General features: G+C 52.3%; 1 protein-coding gene across 2 annotated transcripts in view; it reads left to right on the top strand.

Moving 5' to 3' along the window:
- The first annotated feature begins 539 nt into the window (after positions 1 to 539).
- The window catches only part of ST8SIA2 (ST8 alpha-N-acetyl-neuraminide alpha-2,8-sialyltransferase 2), a 41,097-nt gene continuing 21,600 nt past the window's right edge, over positions 540 to 20,036 (top strand). For both annotated transcript variants that reach the window (XM_054585150.1, XM_054585143.1), the window contains exon 1: positions 540 to 637. In XM_054585150.1, coding sequence (XP_054441125.1) covers positions 540 to 637 — 98 coding nt within the window. The remainder of the gene's footprint in view (positions 638 to 20,036) is intronic.

Here is a 20,036-nt window from a genome sequence, read left to right as displayed (position 1 = left end):
TGTGCGCTCTTCCCTGCGCTCGGCTCCGCACGGGCCGCACGCGGTGCCCTGAGCTCAGTCCCCCAAGCGGGAGTGGCAGGCTCTGGCCCGTCCCAGCGCCCTCGCGGACTGAAAGAAGGCCCACGGGAGAGGCAGAGGCGGGCGTCTGGACACCGGAGTGGACTGGGGTGGAGGAGGCGAAGAGAAGCACGGAGCAAAGCTGTCAAACTGCGCGCGGAGCCCCACGCAGGGCGGGGAAACGGAGGGGAGGGGGGGAGGGGGGAGGGAGGGAGGGGGGGAGGGAGGGGAGGGGAGGGAGGGAGGGGAGGGGAGGGAGGGAGGGGAGGGGCGGGCGCCGAGAGAGCGAGCGAGCGGGCTCGCCGCGCTGAGCAGCCCCCGTCTGCTGCTGTCGCCGCCGCCGGCCGGGACTCGCAGGGAGCGCAGGGTGTCTGCCCCGCCGCGCGCCGCGCACCGCGCGCGGAGGCTCCGGCGCTCGCCGCTGCGCCCTCCCGCCCGCTCCCCGCTCCAGCCGGCACGGTCCCGGTGGGCGCGAAGCCACCATGCAGCTGCAGTTCCGGAGCTGGATGCTGGCCGCGCTTACGCTGCTCGTGGTCTTCCTCATCTTCGCAGACATCTCGGAGATCGAAGAAGAAATCGGGTAAATAGCTGCGCCCGGCCCCTGCCCAGCCCGCGGGATCTCTCCCTCCGCGGTACTCTCCGCCCTCCCCACCGGCTTTGTGCTCGCCGCCGCGCCCCCCTGTCGCTCCGCTGGAGGCGGCGGTACGGTTTTGGTCGGTGGTGGCGGTGCCGTGGGCCGGGACTGTTTGATGAGCGGCGGGTGGGGGCGCGGCCGCCGTGGGGTGTCCCCGGGCCGGGAGCACGGGCAGCCTCCGGCTGGCCCGCATCAGGGAGCAGGCTCGCCCACCCTACCACCCTCCCCCCTTCCCCGGGGAGTCCACGCGCGACACCACCTGGGTCGAGGGAGGGCGCGGGGGAGTGTCTGGGGCGGGCGCAGGGGCCGAGAGTGGAGGAGGCAGGAGTTTCTTTGTCTCCGGCTCGGCCGCTTTCTCGCCTTGGCAAAGTGGGCAGCGGACACGCGGGAATCTCTATGCTGGGGGAGGGGATCCCCCGGCCCGAGCAGAGGGCGGGGGCTCTGCACAGGCTCCCGGGAAGGGGAGTGTCCCCAGTACCGACGGACACGCACACACGCACTTCTCCCCGACCGGGGAGCCCAGCGGTGGGGCGCGCTGGGATCGTTAAAGGTGGAGCGCGCGCGGGGCTGGGCTGAGACCTCCCCGCCCTCGCCCGGCTTTGGACCCTCAGCTAACCCCACGGCGCCCCCTGCACCCCCGAGTTCCCGTGCGCTCGCAGCGCGCAGAAGGAGACCTTTCTGGAAAGTCTATATCGCCGCCCGGTGGTCTTCGGAGCCCCCGGGCGCGCGGTCTCGCCCTGGCTTTGCTTGGGATCTCTCCTGAGGGAGGGCGGGGCTGCGAGCCCCGGCGCGGGACTGCCAGGAGCGCGCACTTGCAGCGTGGGGCGCACCCGCGGTGGGTCCCGGAGGCTGATGCTCGCGCCCCGCCAGGCAGCCTCCCGCACACGCACACGGCCCGGCCCCTCTTCGCCTCCGTGCCATACAAAGCCTCCAGCCCACAGTGGGCTGGTGGGGAGACAGCCAGGGTGCGGAGGGGCCAGGACGACGGCGTCCTGGTACTGGACGCCGATAAGGCGGGGCTTCGGAGCGGACAGAACGGCCCTTCCTCCGTGGGGCTAGGGCCACGCCAGGCGCCCCGTGGGAGTCCCGCGCGTTGTGCGCCCCTCCTTTGTCCCATTTGTTATTTCATTATTTCAGCGCGAGTTGGGAGCCCCTATGCTGACAGTTTCTTCGAAAGGGAAAGGGCCAGTCGCAGGCCCAGGTGCCCGGGCCCTAAGGACTCAAACCTGGGACCGGCGCCGCTCTCTGCTTTTCTCCTTTACATCTGTGCAACCCCAGAGTCCCTTCTGTGACCTCTACCGCACTTGTAGAATCCTTTTCTCTGCTTCTTTCTCCTCATAACCCTCGGTTTCCCCCAAGGACTCCCAAAACTTTCACAAATACTATTTAGTTAATACACAACGACGTGCCACCAGCTCCCACGCGGAGACAGAAAACAGCTTTCTGTAGCTGTTCAACTGAAAAACGTGGGTAGGACTGGAAAGGGGCTAGCCAAGTTTCCAATGATGGAGGTCCGGGGGAAGGGCCTTCCTCTAGGTTCCTCCCTTTTCTCCCAGATGCAAGTTCTGCCTGGCCCAGGCCACTTGCTGACTTTGACTTGTGACAGGGAGGGACCAGCAGCTGCCTGTTGTTCTGCTATAAAATCTTAAGGGCTGCGAGCTCATACAGTCACCCCTTGCTCCTCCGTTCCCTGAACTTCTACCAAATACCTTCTACGTGCCAAGGACGTCTCATTTTTAGAAGGCAGTCAGGAAATCACTTTGTACTCAATGCTGCGCTTTCCTGCCGAACGCACGGTGAAGCTCCCACTCCCCCACATTAGGTTGTCCCAGCAGGGTCTCTAGGTGCAAGCTCCAAGACCTTAGCTAAGAAGGGCACTTACATATTTAAAACCCAGGGCTCTTACACTATGGGTGTGCCCCTGGGGACTGACTTCATTGGGGGTCCCTGCCTGGGCTGAGCCTGGGAGAAACTGTCAAGCTAGTCAAATGTGCTCCCGGCTATGGCCTTGTCCTGAGGCTGACCCCTGGCTTGACCAGTCCTGACCTGAGACACCCACCTCCCCTAGGACCCCCAAGTCTGCCCCGCATGCGTTTAACTCAGAGGAATGGAGGCACACCCGGGAGTTGCCATGTCTAAGGGAGGAAGGACACAGGACAGAGGATGGGAACTCCAACAGCCCTGTATCTACTTATAAGCCAGATTTCAAGCTCAGCCACTTGTTTAAATCTTGTAACCACCCCAACTCCGACCAGCTGGAGGGGGCTCTGAGTGGTAAGTGTCCCGGCACAGTGACAGCAGGGGAGCCACCGTATGCCTTCCCAGGAAACCGTAGATCACACTGAAGACCACGGGCCATTGTGCCAGCCCTGCCCACCCTTCCCCAACTTGCTCTCAGCCCGTGCTGTGGAGGATTACAAATCACCTGCCTCCCTCCGTTCCTGCGAGACGGCGATGAGCCTATAAAAGGACAGCTGTTTCTGGAAGACAATGAGCAGTGGGACCCTGCGCTCGCTCGGTTAGAAAAGAAGGAAGGAACCTCTTTCTGGAGTAAATTTTTCAAGGATTAAGGCATGAGCAATGAAAGAGGAAAGAAGAATTACACCTGTATTGTCTGGAGGGACAAAGCTGAGATACACTTTCCTTAAGCTCGCGGTTCCCTTTCTTAGAAAATGAGGCTTGTGCTGTGGGGTCTCGGAGGTCCCATGCTGCCTTGCGAGGCATTGTGAGGGTCAGGGCTTTCTTCCAGAGGATTTTTCTGAGACACGCATCTCTTATCCTAAGTGATGGTTTTCAAGTTTCCATCTCTGCACAGACAACAGTGTGGTGATGACCAGAGGGAAAGCGGGGGGCGGGGAGGGGGGTGGAAGAGGGTAAAGGGGGATCAATGGTGAGGGAGGGAGACCTGACCTGGAGCAGTGACCACACAATACAAGAGACAGATGATGTGTGATAGAACTGGACCTCTGAGATCTACATACTTTTATTAACCACTGTCACCCCAATATATTTTTTTAAAAAAGAAATTTAAAATGTTACATTTCTAATTCACTTGCTTATGGAAATACCTCCCCGGGGCTGAATGCGAATGAGGAAATTTAGAAAGATGAGTTCTCTGCAAAGCACCCAAACAAATCAGGGGTTGGGTGCAGCTTTGGAAAAACAACCCCTGATTAACTAATGTGCAGCACTCCCAATTTTAGAGTCGATGGGGCCACGTTAGAAGCTAACAGCTTTTTCTGATTGTCCCTTGGGCTTTGGCTTTGAGAGTAACCACAAAGAGGGGGTGTGGGCATGACTGTCTTGCCCACCAGGGTGTCCCCAGAACCTGGCAGTCAGAAGGCACTCAGTAAACATCTGCTGGAGGAACACATTCCCCAGGTCTTGCCCAGTGATGGGCGCACACTATCCGTGGGCAAGGCTGAGACTCCCAGAGCCTAAGGATGGGAAAGGAAGACCGGGCTCCCTCTAAAAAAATCTCCTCTCCCCACAATTAGGGCATATTTGGCCCTGAGAAGCAATGCCTTCTGGTTAAGGACAGGACAGGCCTGCACAGGTCTCCTCTGTAACCCAACGTCCCAGTCCCCAGATGAGTTCCTCTAACCATATGAGAGTTACAGAACTCTGGTTAAAGAGGAGGTATCTAGTAATAGTAAAGTAACTGAGAAAATGGTGAAGATGAAGATGAAGATGGTTGTTATCAATTATTGCTATGACCCAAGAGCTATTTCAAATGCCTTATGGACATTAGCACATGTCAACCTCCTGGCCTCTTAATGGTCACCTACCCATGACGCTGAAAGCTACTCTTTTTTTGAGCTCTGTATGCCAGGCACTGTGCTAACTGCCTGAGTCTAGTTCACTCAGTCCTCACCCACCTCTCTAAGTGAAGTACTATAGTTATGTTAGGGTTACCCGTGAGGAAACTGAGGCTCAAAGAGGTTGTGCAAACTACTAGTGATAAAGCAAGTAACCTTCGTTGTACAAGAAGCCAAAGCCCCACTCTTGACCACCATGCTAGACTGTCCTGCCTCTGAACTCTTTCCCCCTGCAGTAATGTCACCAAGTAGATCTCAGAATTAGCCTTCCTCTCCCTCCAGGGCTCTCCCAAAGGCCCAGGGTTTCCTAAGAGCTTGCTCTGCCTCTGTAGCTTTTCCCACAGGAAGACGGAAGGTGAATAGAGGGGGCTGGCGAAGGACTCAGGCTCACTTCCCAAGGGTCCCTCTGGTCTAGTCAAGGCCGGTGTGGCAACACAGCACAAAACGGCACTATCTCCTGGCTTTCCAGACAACCTCGCCTGCCATGGGTATGAGCATCTAAGACTCACAGGTGTGCCCCTAGGCTGCGTGGGGAACGGGAAACCCCCATTCCGCTGCAAACCCGATGTCAACAGGAGGTGCCTCCCCACGGCAACACGCCATTTGACTAGGCACCTGGACCAAGGGTGGCAGTTAAGATATTTGACAACTGGTCCCTCTTGTGCATTGACCTGTTGAATGGAAATCAAACTGATCAGAACCCATGCTGCACAGGATACCGAGGCCAGGAGCCCTGGTGCCCCCAGCCAGACATCAAGCCCTACCTGGGAAGGTAATGAGGGGCTAGCTGTGATCATTGTCTGAGACTAGATCCCTGAGCCGGCAGCAACCACTGCCATCAGCCGAGAGCGAGGCGAGGTGCGCCTTTCAGCGGATGAGTCCAGGTGCATGTGAAAGAAAATGACCTTTTCTTTGAGCAGTTGCAGCCAGGCCCTCCCTAAGGAGCATACGTATTTGCTCGAGACGATGCAACTTTTTATTTTCTAAAGTCCATTCTTCTCTTCAGTCCTGAGTACTTCACTCGAGTATCAACATGATTGGAGAATAAAATAGGAAGGAAAAAGACTCTGGTTTTTACCTCACTTGTTCCAAGTCCTCGTTGCCAACGGTTCCTAGCATCAAATTTAAATTGTAAATAGATACTCATCTTAGAAGTCAATTCACCACTCAGGGTCTCTTTCCTGTTATAAAGCAGGGTTGCTAGGTTTTAAAATTGTTAGGGTTTTACAAACTAGGGCTATTGTAAATTGCAAATTATAAATACGTCTCAGAGAGAGTGGAATTTTTATAAAGGCTCCAATAGCTTTCAGCACGGCGAACAAGGTACTGTGTAACCTGCCCCAGCCTCCCTCTTCAACCTCCCTGGGCTTCAGCCATTCTGCGCTGCTCACAGCTCCCAGAGAAAACCGTGCCTTCAAGCCTCGGTGCCTTTGCACGTGCCTTCCTCCTTTCTGGAACAATCTCCTTGCACACGCCACTGTTCCTGACTCCCACTGCTCTCTGCCCTTCCCTCTGCGGACTCCTCCTGTCAGGCTAAGGACCGGTGTCACCCTCTTTGCCAAGCGTTCTCCAACCTCAGACCCTCCTCAGACAGCCGGGGGCAGCCACCCTCCCTGTGCATGCCCTTAGCTGCCGTCATGCCAATATCCTCTGGAGACGGACTCAACAGTTATGTTTTAATTTTTCCTTATCCCACGCCCCTGGTGATAAGAATATGGGTTATTAAATGAAGCCCATAAAATATTTTTTGAATGAACTCTAGCTTAGGACGCGACAAAAATAAGCATTCAGCTTCTGTCCCCAAAGGTCGAGACTATTCTAGCAATAATTAAATGCCCTGCGCTTGCTAGGAAAGCCCGCTGCTCTTCCGGCAAGGTGGGCACGGCCCAGTGAAGGGCATTGTTCACTGTCTTAGACTGCCGGGGAGCAGGCCGATGGGAATGGAGGCCCTTTCTGGTCTGGGAAAGAGGCGGCCCAGTGCTGCACGCCCCACTGCCGGCTCAGTCAATAGCAGATGTGGAACCCTGCCTCCAAGCCTCTGTCCGTCCCTTTATCCTCAAGAGCCCCTTCTAGCCCAGCCACCGATCGCAGCCACACCCTCTTTCTGCCTGGAGACAAAGTGCCATCTCTATCCCTCTTTATCGCCTGACTGGCTTCCTTACTGGCGTTAACAGCAGACTTAACCGGGGGCTCACTGTTTCCTTGGAAGGGCTGGGCCCCAGGAAGGATATCGTGTGCTTGAGACGTTGAAGGAAGAAGAAATGCCACAGGTCCATGTGTCATCTCAGAGGCTCTCTTCATTAAGCACGTGTGAGCAGTGCACTGACTTTCAGACACTGCTCAAGCCAGGGGGTGCGATGGGTCAGTCGAGGCCTGCGGCAGCTGCGTGGCCCCCACGTAAGCTGAGGAGCCTCATGCCTCTCAGCTGTCCCAGCACGAGTGAGTTAGACAGACAGATGGAGGACCAGGGAAGACAGCCGAGGGAGGGGCAAGAACAGGATCGGCACAGGGGGTGGCGGTGCATCAGGGGAAAGGCCCATCTCCCCGGCAGACGCCCCGGGCGAGACACTTAGGTGCCATCTGTGCCCAGGGAAGCCATCCCCTGAGTCTGAATGATGGCCGGTCAGGGGCTTGTCCTTAAGTGTTGGGATTAGTCACTCTCCTGGGTGGCAGCTGGGATGGTTTTAAATTCTCCCCAGTCGCCTGCAATTCGTCACTAGGCTAGGAAGCCGCCTAGTGTCCTGACGGGACCTGTTTGTCCCAGTGTTGTCTGGGTGTCAGCTGCCACAGACTTCAAGCAGCGAAAGGAACTGCTCCGGCTGCGGAGCGCGCAGCGGCCACTACCAGACATACATCTGTACTCCGGGTCCGCGGGAGCAGCTCCGCCCTGCGCGTCTGTACAGGGTCTCAGGGCTCCCCCACTGCTCTTAGGAGTTCAGCTCCCACCTTCTTGGGGGGGGTGTGAGTTCCAGGACTGCTCTGGGAGAGTGGAGCTCTTGCTGCCAGAGAGTTTCCCGAGCACTTTTTTTGTTATTATTGGAAGAATACGGAGGCCCTTGGCTCTGCCTCCTGGTCCCCTTTAAAGACTCAGGACCACAATTTCTCATCCTCTGCTAGCCTCTTAGAAATGACCTTTAGGTCAGTGGTTCCCAAGTGCTAATCTGCAGACAGAGGGTGATCCCAAAGGAAAACGAAAGAGAATTAAAAAGCACAATGCAGTCGGTGGCAATTATGTCAGTTTCAAGTTGCCAACTGTCATCTCCTGAGAACTACTCTATATTTTGAGACAATGTTCTTTTTTTCTTCTGGGTATTGATATTCTTTCTCTCTGAAAGAAGGTGAAGACAGATAATATTTGTGACGGTCTTCCTTAGCTGAAGAGGTTGGTTAACCTATGACTTCCCCAACCCCAATTTTCTGGAAATATCACTGACCCCTGATATCTAATTGGCTGGGTCTGCATTTCTCTGGAAGAGGACCTCACACATCTTTTCCTTGCCGAGGCTGATATTGGCAGAGAATTGCAATGGTCTTTTTTTTTCTTTTTCTTTTTCTTTGCATGCCTACCATGTGCCGAGTGATACCGTAAACCCATCATCTTCCCAACAACCCCATGGGGTCTGAATTATTATCTCCATTTTACAGATGACAAAGCGACGACCCAGAGCAGTTAAGTAACTCAGCCAAAGTTACACAGCTAGTAGTTGCAGAGCTGGCGTTTGAACCCAGGCTCCAGAGGACAAGAAGAACTATTCAAAAATGATGTCCTAAATGACAACCAGTGGGAAAAATATGCATGCTCCGATTTCCAAAGGATGAAGCTTAGAAGCATGAAGGTCTAGGGGAGAGAGAAACCTGGAGGCAGCAACAGTGAAAGTCGAGAGAGAGAGAGAGAGAGAGAGAGAGAGAGAGAGAGAGACACTCTCTCTCTCCCCCCTCCCCCGCCTTCTGTCTTTCCTTCTCCTCCAGCCACCTTCTTGCCCCACTGAGTCTCATCGGAAGGTGCTGGAGCTCATTGTTTGTCTGACCATCTCATTAGCAGAGAGGGGGAGAGAGAGATGCACTGAAGGAAGAGAAAGACCACACGAATGATTAAGGCCCAGAGGGATTTTCTTCTGGGGAAAGTGAAGGGCGAGGGCAGTCAGCTTCCTCAGGCCCGGCAGGGCCTGGCAAAGAAGGGAGGATGTGGTCAGGGAGGGGACAGGCTTCTCCAGGGAGACTGTTCAGGCGCAGTGAGCCCCATTTCCCAGGGTCGGTGCCCACCATTCTGCTGAGGGCCACCTGGGTCCCTTGCTTAACCCTCACTACCACCCTGTCTGCCCATTTGCAGGCGAGGAAACAGAGGTTCAGAGAGGTTCCAGGACTTGCTAAGATCACACAGCTAGGCAACAAGGAGCTCAGGCTTCACCTGGGCTTGCTTGACCCCACGGCTCACGCTACTCTTAGCTTCTTTGGTCCACTCAAGGCACTGGGCTGCCTGCTCCCATGCCTCCTGCTGCCCAGGCCCCCCCATTCGCAACCCGGTTTCTGTGCTCCACACAGGGCTTGTAAAGGGAAGCTGGAAACATTTGAGACTATGGGAAAGACTCGCGGCAGGTCAGAGGAGCCTCCCAAACACAATGTGGCCATCGCCCTCGGGAACAACATCTCTGTGGATGTTGAGGAAGGAGCGGCCTCACTTGGACTCGGCCCCGTGAGGTGTGGGTGCTTGTTAAAGGTCTCCCTGTCTCCAATTTCAAAACAAGAACCCTGGCTGTGCTCAGAGGAGAGATAACCAGGATTAATTCGCACCTTTCTCAGTAAATGCCAGCATGGCTTAAATAATGAAAGGAGGAGACATAAGATATCCAGAGAAAGTGAGCTGGTACATTGGTAGGGTGGGTCACTTTCATTTGCTCTTCTGTAAGCTGCAAAGCTCCTTCCACTGTACCTCTGAGGTTCCAGAACTTTGGGAATTGACTTTAGACTCTGCATAATGCCTAAACTGTACCCTAATCAATATGAAGAGTGCGTGGCTCAAGACACATTGATCTAAGAGTGTAATTTTGGTTTTAACAAAATAACATCTATTCAACAAATAGAATAGTAACAAAAGGCATGGTGCAGAGGGAGTGGAGGGAGAAAAGGAGGAAAGGACACAAATTAGAATTAGACAAATAGTAAACATTTTTTTTTGTTATGGGTATATTTGCACACACTTTCTGGAAGTGGCCCAAGTAGCCGACATCTGGAGTTACGACTGTGGAACGTGCTCACATGTACTTTTTGTGGGTACTCCGTAAATGGTGGTTGGCCTGCCTGCCTGTCCACATTCGGTGGAGGGGTCCGTAGGTCTCCTGAGAGCCTAAGCCGCCCAGATGGGAGGCACGGAGTGGTAGGGAGGCTGGAGGCCATGGGCACAGACAGCCCAGCGCACCCCTCCCTCCCAGACTCAGGTTCCTGGCCACCCCCTTCCTTACCACCTTTATGTCCTTACTTCTTTTACCGCCTCCTTTAGTGTTTGGTTCGAGGGTGATTCTAAAAAGAGAGTCCCAACGTGCTGATCCCAAGATTCAGCTCCTGCTCCGCTGGAAACCACGGAGCTACAGCTGTCTCTTCCCTTTTAGGCTCATGCCACTCAGCCCCCAAATGCTAATTTCCTATAGGAAAACAGGGAGGAATACATATAGATTCCAGGGCCGGGGCGTACCACAGCTGTGGCTCGGCACTGTCTGAGGTTGTAAAAACCATGCTGGCCCCACCCCGGGGGTTCTGACTGAGCAGGTCTGGGTAGGGGCTGAGCCTCTGCATCACCAATTTCTAGGTGATGCCGATGCCTTTGGTCCTTCCGAGGTCCACACTGGGAGAACCACTGGGCTAGAGCCTTGTTACACAAAGTGTTGTTCTTGGACCAGCAGCATGGATGGGCATCATCTGGAGTTTTTGGTAGAAATGCAACATCTTAGGCCTCATCCCAGGCCCAGACCTAAAGAAACTGAATCTGTATCATAGTAAGAGCCCAGGTAGTGTGTATGCGCCCTCCCAATACTGGTGGGCAAAACTGGTCTCCCAGCCTTGAGCAGCGCCCAGGCCCGAAGCAATGACCGTGGCCTATCAAACCAGAGGAGACCTGTCTGAAGATCCCTGTTGCTGATCACGGAGTCGGTCTACAATGACCCTCAAGTGGATGACGGAAAAATTAATAATTATTACTATACCCACTTGCTGAATGCCTACGTGTATACCAACAATTTTTCACGTATTATTTCACACCTTTTTATAAAACCCCTACAAAACCCATTTTATCGGCAAGTAAATTGAGAAGCAGGTAAAGTAAACACTAAATACAGAAAAAAGAATTGAGCTTTATAAAGGTCTAGCCACCATTTCCCAGGGCTGGGATTCAGCCCTGGGGACTACACGGCTTCTCCCCCAAATGAGGCCCAAGGCATGAGGTAAGGCAAGGAGAAAGCCTATCCAAGGGCTGACCTATTACAGAAGTTTCAGGAAGCTGCAGTGTGTACAAGAAACTACCTCGACTCAGGGCTTGAACACGTGATAGAAATTTCCAGAGAAGCTGGTCAGCAAAGCACTCCTTTGTGATCATTTATGAAGTAATGATCCCACTTCACAGTTGGCACACATACTAACAGTTCCCTAGAGTTCCTGGGGTTCCTGAGTGGTTTTAGTGGCGTGCCCAGCCTGCAGTCTAATTCCAAACTCCCCTCTCCGTTATAAAAAAAATGGAGGAATTGAGAGGGGAGGCCTCTAGGGGCGATCGAAGGTAAATGTAGGGACCTTTTAGAACCAATCTGCTCCTTCAGATAAAGACAGCTTCTGGGCAGGCTGGGAGCCAAGAATGTAATTATATTTATTTTTGCCATTACTTTCTATTTAGGGCAAGGGATAGTGGTATTCTATTTATGTTAGTGATATCGAGATTCCTTTTATGATAAATTCATTTCAGTTTTTAAGTGAGTCAATTTAAAGAAAAGTATTAAGTCAATAAAGGTATCCACACCCGTGAAGGTAGACCAGGAAAATGCCTGAAGTCTCTGCAGTGACGACAGGCTGGCCTGCCTCCTGCCCCGCGGCCCTTACCTGCCACCATGGTAGCAAAGCTGTGACAGCTCCTTGCAAAACTTCTGGAGAGAGTGAGTGAGTTAACCTTTTCCAGAAAAAGCACCAGATCTAATTTATCACTGTATCTGGGAAACTGCCCAGTGCACAAAGTGTCCTCCAATCGAACCACCCTGCGCACGACTTAAAAGGCAAGGGTGACGGCGGCCCAGAGGCGCCGCTCCCCAGCAGCAGCACTCGCGCAGCCCCCCGCCGTGCAGCCACCCGCACCCGCACTGCTCCTGCGCGCCCCTCACACTGCCCGCTCGCTCCCTCGTCGCCCTTCTCCCCTGCCGGGCTGGGGCCCGAAGAGGCCCAGGGCCACGGCAGGCCCGCGCTGCGCCGCGCCTCCAGCTCCTTGCCCGGCCCCTGGCAGAGAGTAAGTGCTGGCCTGCAGAACAAAGGCAGGGACGGAGGGAGGGCGGGAGGAGTGGAGATAACTTCTGGAGGCCCAGAGAGGCCCCTGCCACCCATGTTCTGCAGTTATTTCTACGCTACAGACCCCTGGACGACGCGGAGGTTCTGGGCACCAAGCACCTGCACAGTCGAGAATCAACATATGACTTTTGACTCCCCAGAGCCTGACTACGGATAGCCTACAGTTGACATAAACAGTTGGTTAACGTATTTTTTATGTTGTATTATATACTGTATTCTTACAGTAAAGTAAGCAAGAGAAAAGATGTCATTAAGAAAATCATAAGGAAAATACATTTACAGTAATGAAACATATCTGCATATAAGTGCAGGACCAAACAGTTCAAAACTGTGTTGCTCAAGGGTCAACTATTTCTCTGCATGGCCAAAGGGGAGAACATGTGGTGGGTTGTGTGAACACCCACATAATTGTATGGTTTGAAATCCATTGAGCTCCATCTTTTTCATAGATGAAGCCATTCTCCTTTCCCGTTCCACACAAAGAGACCAGCCCGCAGATAAAGTATTGTTAGCAGGGTGACTCATGGCTCTGTGCAGGCTCCGTGGCCGGGCACACAGAAGCCAGAGGCCTGGGGGGGATGCGGATGGACGGGGACTCAGCTGGGCCGGCCCCTGGCAGGCGGAGATCTGGCTGATGACAAGGAAATTAATAAGGGCCTGCAAGCCCCTCCATCCTGTGGCGTCAAGGAGGGTTTTTAAATCAGTGCTGGTCTGGCTGGCTTAATGGCACTTCATCTCACCTTGTGAAGCTGGGATGTTTGGGAGTTGAGATCAACTGAGATAAAATAAAGTGAAATACATTGACTTTTGGACTTGGGGTCTTCGGCAGAACCCCACTGTGTAGTGCTGTGTTTGTTTCCTGCCTTGGAACTGGGCGGAGGGGAGCCACTGGAGAGGGTGCTCCAGCCTGGACTCAGTGCTGGTGTATTTACTTTTCTAGTTTCTTGCATCTTACACGAGATGGTCTTTCATCAGGGAAGGACCCACTCCTGTCCTGTTTATCACTGTATACCCAGTGCCTGGCACCTGGCAAGTGCTTGATACCTGGTTTGCAAGTGCAGCGTTTCATCATAACCAGCACGTGCTGTCTGCCAGGGGCCAGCCTGCTGGAAAAGTCCACCTGTGTCCAGTCAGGTGGAGCCTTACAAGGCACTCACAGTGGCCCTGAAGAAAAGCCTCAGGAGGGCTCCCTGGTACCTGGCTTCTGTAACAGTTACCGGGAGTGTCTGTGGTCACTGCAGAGCTGCGTGAGTGAATGCATCTGCTTCGCCAGAGGCAGGTGCTCACAAGCCTGTGCTAGACGCTGGCAACAGGCAAACATGAAGGCAGCACAGAGACAGTGCCCGAGGAGCTTGTGGTCTGGTGGGGGAGACAGGTCCAGTGTGACGATGAGAAGCACATCTGGAGTCCGCGTTCAGAGCTCAGGGCTTGTCATGTGGATCTGCCAGCAGCAGGTCCATGACCTAAGGACAAGCTCCAGCTCTCTGGGCCCCCGCTGCCCCACCTTTGAAATGAGGGTTCGATGACAGCCAGTCCTCCTCCAGTTCTCATCTGGGCACCACCCTCAATGAGTTTCCCTGTTCAGAGGAGTCCAGATTCACTGGAAATAGCTAATGCTTTTGCTTTGCCTCTAAGTCCTTGCTCTGAAATTTTAGAGCAGGGCAGTAAATAGGTGCTGATCTATTTTCATCCACCACCTGCTCTACATTGAAAAGAAAAAAAAGAAAGGCCATTTACAAGAAGAGGAAGGCAAACTAATAAACCTGGTGTCTGCTCCATGCCAGGCACTGCAATAGGCATTTTCACAACTCACGAAGCCCCCGATACACTTGCAAGACAGGCCCGGCAGCACTGCCATTCCTGCCTCCCGGCGCCGGCCGGAGAAGCGCTGTGCTGCAGCAGGGTTGGTGCCGCGCTCAGTACACCATGTTTTAGAAAAACGCAGGGGGGTGTGTGCTAATAGGGGTCAGTGCTATCATCAAATGCAGCTAAGGTGGGGGATTTGGGAAGCCTTCCTCCTTTGGTTGTCAGAAAGATTCCTTATCTCCAGCAAACGTCTGGTGTGTGCAGTGTATCCGCCCAGTGGCAGGCCCTGTCCTCAGTGTGAGCCCTGCCATGCAAGAAGAACAAAAATGACAATGTTGTGCTCATGATACTGGTAACTTGTACTCTAGGAGCTCCAAAGAGGGAGTCCTTGCAAAGAACAGGGGACCAGAGAGACATTTTCTGGAAGGGGTGGGATCAGGGTGGGGCCGGTAGGAAGGGTCCAAGGACTTAGCCAGAAAAGCGGGGAGAGATTATATGATAAAACCATAATCCTGGGTGAAAGTGGGACCAATAACAAGAGTCTATGCCCCTCCCTGCTGGCCCGTGCGTTGCCTGCCCGCTGCTGGGCAGGGAGAGTGGACATTCATCCAGGGCCAGGCAGGGCAGGGAAGGGGGCACGTCAAACACGCAGAAGGGAAGCAGCTTCAAAGGCTTCCCTGTCCTGGGCAGCCTCTGGGGGTTTTCTCAGGAAAAGGCTACATTAATGGGGACTCTCCATCTGAATGCAGTCCCTCAAGAAATGCACGAGAGAGAAGAAAGGCCGGCTTGAGGCAGAGGCCTTCCAAGTCCTGTGGGGCAGGCTCAAGAGCTAAGCATGGCGTCAGGGCTGCTGAGCCCGGGGTTAAGGGTTTGCAGTAGTACATTGCTAATACAGTGAAAAGGTAAAACCAGGTGGAGATACTGAGTTTGGTCACAGGACAGGTGGCTCCTCTGTTGCAACAAAGGAAAGGAGGAAGCAGAGTCCTTCTACTGAGAAACATTCACTGATGCCTGATGATGCCCAGACACTGTGCTCAACCCCGGGGGCACAGCGGGCAACAGGACAGACACGATGTTTCCACCATCAGGAAGCTCAATTCCGGTGGCTGAATCGGGCGGTGCACTTAATACATGAGAGTGGTGATCTGAAGGTCCGAGGAGGTGGGGTGGGGAAGAGAAGGCCGCTCTAGGAGGGTGACATCTGAGCCAAGACTTGAAGGAGGGGGCAGTGAGCTGTGGAGGTGTCTGTAGGAAGAATGTTCTAGGGAGGCAACAGCCAGTGGGCCGGGGGCATGCCTGACGGGTGAGGCAGGGTGGGCGGTGGTAATGGCGCTGCGGCTGCTGCTCCCCTCCACTCACCCCGGGCCATGCTCCCGGAAGGGGGCCTCCTCTGCTCCGCAGAGGGCGGCCCTTCAGCTTGCCTGACTGATCTAGCCACTCCCAGTCCTCTCTTGGCAAGTCTGGTGTGCAGGAGACCCCTCCCTCCCCACGGCAACACGGCGAGGAACAGGGCCTTGTCCTGTGCTTGGCCCCTGTCTCGGGGTGGCGGGGACTGGTGGTGAGGCCATGTGTTAGGTGAGGCTGCCCCCTGCTGTGGGTTTGGCCAGGACACTGAGGCAGAGCCTTCCGAATGGGGTGGGAGACTCAGAAAGGGCTGTGGCCATGAACAGCTCACAGAAGAACTCTACCGACAGCTTCCGCCATTTCCAGCTCCAACACCACAAGTATCTATTGTCTCTGGGTTTGAACTGCTTTGGTTTCTAGGGTTTTGAGTGCTTGGGACATGGGGATGCAGCATTCTTACAAGTCTCTGGATCATAAAGTGTGTCTCCTCTGCAAGACAGGCATGGGATGAAAGATGCCCCACATCTTCCCAGACGTCCCAGTTTGGTGCGCTCTGCTCGGCGCTTCCATTTACTCGGAAAGTGTTCTGGTTTGGATGATAAATTGTTCGGTTCCCCCTGGTTACAGGTGACAGCTTCATGGAGAAAGGATCAGGAATGAGTGTGGTAGGAAAAGCTTAGCATCCAAGTGACTTATTTACTTGCATTTTGATGTGCAAAGGCCTGTAAGTACTTTTATAGAAAGACTAGAAAAATTGGCTAGAACCTAATCAAAGCCCTGCATCCTCATGGACATGTTCTGAAGTCCGTGGGGAGAACCCAGGGTGAACTGGCACCTTTTTGTATTCTGATGGAAGCTGATTAATAAGCACAAGTTTGCTGAAATCAAAGCACATAGTTAACATGAAGGAAGAGAGGATGGCAGAGAAAGGAGCTGAGCAGTCAATAAGGGGAACTCAGGGCCAGAAGAGAGACGCCCATGAGCTTGCTGACTTAACCCTCCTTGTCAGCACCTACAGCACCCACGGAAGCCCAGTTGCCATGGAAACACCACTGTCAAGGCTGAAACCTACAATGGTCTCTTCAGAGCTCTGTGCCCAGCATTGTTTCAGTATCTATGTGGTTCAAGAGCTTTGGTACCATGGTAAGACTTGCTGTGCAAGAAAAGGTGTCTCAGAGACTGTTGAGCACAAGGATAAAGCTATTAGGCCTGACCTGGTGAGCAAGAAGTTAGCTGAGTGGGTGGAACTGGAGAAGATAAACAAACTGGTAATAGGCAGGGGTGGCACTGGGAATAAATCTAACTCTGATGCAAGCGCCATACTGGAAGTATCACTCACTGTCTGAAAAGCCGATGCTGCTGTGACGTTTACGGTATGCTGAGTGGCCGTGGGCAATGTGCAGGCGACTGCACAGTGCCAGCTTTCAGTGTGAGCCACGGTGGCTCTCACACCAGTAACAAGCTGGCAGGCAGGAGCCCATAGTCCTCCCTGTTGGAGCTCTGACTTCAGAAAAGCTGTGCTCCTGGGAACAGAAGCCCACATCAACCAGAAGGAGGTCTTCAAGGAAAAATATGGCAAAAGTGCCCCTTATATGAAGGATGACGGGTATTTGCTCCCAACATTCTAGGCCAGGGGGCTGGCAAAGTATGGCTCACTGGCCAGATTCGGCCAGCTCCCTGCTGTCATGTGGCCCTCAAGCCAAGATAAGTTTACATTTTCAAACAGTTGGAAAAAAATCAAAAGAACCTTAATGTTAATTATCGAGTGTTTTACAGTACGTGATGCACTGTTCTAAATCTCTACATTCATGAGCTCATGCAATCTTTACAACAACCCAATAAAGTAAACACTGTTACTCATTTTATCGATGAGGAATCGAAGCGGGAGCTTGTACATAGGTTAAGTGGTCGGGAACGGTCACGTAGGTGACAGTGAGTGCAGCTGGCATTCAGACCCAGGGGGCCGTACCTCAGAACACAGGCTCCGTGCAGGCTTCCCCCACGCACAGAGCTCCCAGCATTAAGGGCAGGCAGAGCGCAGGTCCGAGAGAGAGATTTGGTAACACATTCTGGTGAATTCACACGCAGGAAGGTAACAGTTTCAGAGAAGTGAGGGAAGGCTTATAGAAGAATGAATGTCACCTTTCTCTCATGGGCACAAGAACACTAACTTTGACCCTGAATTAAGCAGAATCGTTTCCCCCAAAGAATTATAGTCTTCTCATTAACATACCTATTACTAAAAAATACATTTGATTATTATATTTTTAATTTCCTCAATACTAATTTTGCAGAAATTCACTTTCTCTCTTCTTGCTTAACTATCTTCAAGCTTTCCCCCCTGAGCCCGCAGAGCCTACACCACTTGCTGTCTGGCCACCTGCAGGAAACGTGCGCCGACTCACATCCTAGAGGACGCAGAGCCTTGGGGTTGTTGTGGGTTGTGGCTGGAAACGCTGTCTATGCTTATCAGGTGGTGAATGGCACTGATGCAGTAGCCTCTAGTTTTCAGTCTGGAAAGAATGACCTTGAACTTGGAGTCCCCTGATGCCTACTGTTACATCCCTAAGCAGGGGCTGAATGGGTGTAAGTCCTTTCCTAAGGATGACCCAGTGGTGTCTTAGGCAAATTCGTGGACAGAAAGGAGAATAGAGGGCTGGGGTGGGGAGGGATCAGGGGCTAGCGTTTAATCGGTACAGAGTTTCCATTTGGGGTGACAAAAATCTTCTGGGGATAAATAGTGGCGATGGCTACACCACATTGTGAATATACTCACATCACTGAACTGTACACTTAAAAGGGGTTAAAATGGAAATTCTACGTTATATATATTTTATCTCAATAAAAAACCCCACCCTGAACCCTGTTCATATGAGTGACCCCAAATAAATCATCTCTTTTTCTTGCTTTTCTCTCCATCCTGTGTCTGTGGAGCCATGTGACTATAATGTGTCCCTCGGGGTCAACAGGCAAGAACCCTAGCAGTTTACACACAAATTGAATAAAAGCATTCCATATTCTCCCAAAACTATGAAAGAAGAACCATCTGCAAATTCATGAATTGTGCTTTAATCTACTCTCAAGACTAATCAACTGTTGAAGTTGGGTCCAGACTCTTCACTAAAGCTGTCCGTGCCTGAGGGGCACTCACTGAGCCTGGCTTTCCTGTGAGAAACTGAGAAGGTGGGCGATTCCGACAGAGCTATGAAACCCCAGGCTTGGATGAAGAGTCCAAAGGGAAACACAGTTTTCAGGTTTACTAACTGCTTTTTCATCAAAAAACAGACCCGGGTGTGCACGGTGTGGTTTAACATACGGCTTTTAGTATTGCCTTAGTTTCCTGTGTATGTTCCACTTGGAGGGGATATCGTGTCGGTGGAAGGACACTGACACCCTAAAACGTAGGGCTTGAAAGCAGCTAGGCTCTGCCCTCATTCTGGCCAAATCCTTGGCAGGTCAAGTGGACACTGGTTATTACTACTATTATACCATGTTTTATACAGTTCTCTATAATGGGCCAAGTGCTTTCCCACGTATTTTCTCATTTGGATAATCTAGGCATCTGTGTTTCTGTGGCTTCAGCATGCTATGAATTATCTTTAGCCAATTTTTCTCACTTAATCATCTTCCTCTGTCACTCAACCAAGCAGGTATCAGCATTCCCCCATCACAAGGGCCGAATGCTTATTTTAATAACATTGGAGGCAAAAGCTAATTAGGAAAAAAATCCCTCGCCATTTCAAGTGATTCATTTTGAGCCAAGCATCTGCAGCCCGAGCATCTCTGAATGACAGCCTGCTCCATTCTATGGATATCTAAGAGGTAGAACTTTGTCTAGTTCAGGTATAAATAATATGCAGGAACATGGCATGCAATCTGCAGGGAAGACTTGGGAAGAAAAGTTCCATGTAATTTGGAAGTTAGATCGGATTGACTGAACCCCAGTTCGGCAACGTACTCTGCAAGGCTAAGAAGATGAACAAGACCGCTTGTTTTAATATAGGTTTTATTACTATTTAGGTATGGTCAGACCAACAGATTAGGAGACTACTGCCTTTGGAAAGACAGTTTGTTGTATCCCTCGATCATAAGAGAAGGGGGCACACCACGCCCTGCAGGGCTGCCTGGAGAAGCGCCAGGTCACTCAGGAGGCTGAGAGGGAGCGGAACTACGGTCCGGAGCCTTTACTGTGCTTTCCGTGGGAAGGGAGGTAAAGCAGGATAAGAAGCCTTAGGGCTGGCCAGTTTGAGTAATTTCAGTGGGCTCTGAGGCATGGGGCTGCCCCTAGTTGTCTAGCACCTGGCCTCGGGGAGAGGAAGGAAGGGTATGAGCCCCCAGTCAAAGAGATGGCCGGGGTATGGGCTCTGGGAGGGTTGGCTTGCCTTTGAAAGGTGCACTCCGAGGCCTGCTGTTTGCCATCTTCAGGGACCGGCTGGCCCTGGTTCCATGACACCAGACAGAAGCATCCACACAGTGCCCTCCTCACCTGGGCCTCTCCGATTCCATGAAAGACACTGACTGGGGTTTGCTGAGGTTTGCTTTTTGTATCAGCAGAGGTTTTAATTTTTATTAAGTCAAATTTGTCCCTTACAATTTCTTCTTATACTTCTGAATTTAAAAAGTCTTCACATACATTCTTCATACCTCATCAAAGATTTGATAAGTTCTCTCTTCTATTTTCTTATCAGTTTCTTATCAGTTGCCTTCTTTAAATTTTTTTAATTTATAATTTTCTATGATTTAAATAAATTTTTATTTATAAATTTTATATTGTTAATGTATATTAATAGTTAATAGGTATTTATACAATATATAATACATTATATAAATAATTTTATTTA

The sequence above is a fragment of the Pteronotus mesoamericanus genome, unplaced genomic scaffold (assembly GCF_021234165.1).
Source record: "Pteronotus mesoamericanus isolate MK-2021 breed Mesoamerican mustached bat unplaced genomic scaffold, CSHL_Meso_final contig_1205, whole genome shotgun sequence".
Taxonomy (NCBI): Eukaryota; Metazoa; Chordata; class Mammalia; order Chiroptera; family Mormoopidae; genus Pteronotus; species Pteronotus mesoamericanus.
The sequence above is the reverse complement of the archived record's forward strand: the minus strand, read 5'-3'. Positions and strand labels throughout refer to the sequence as shown.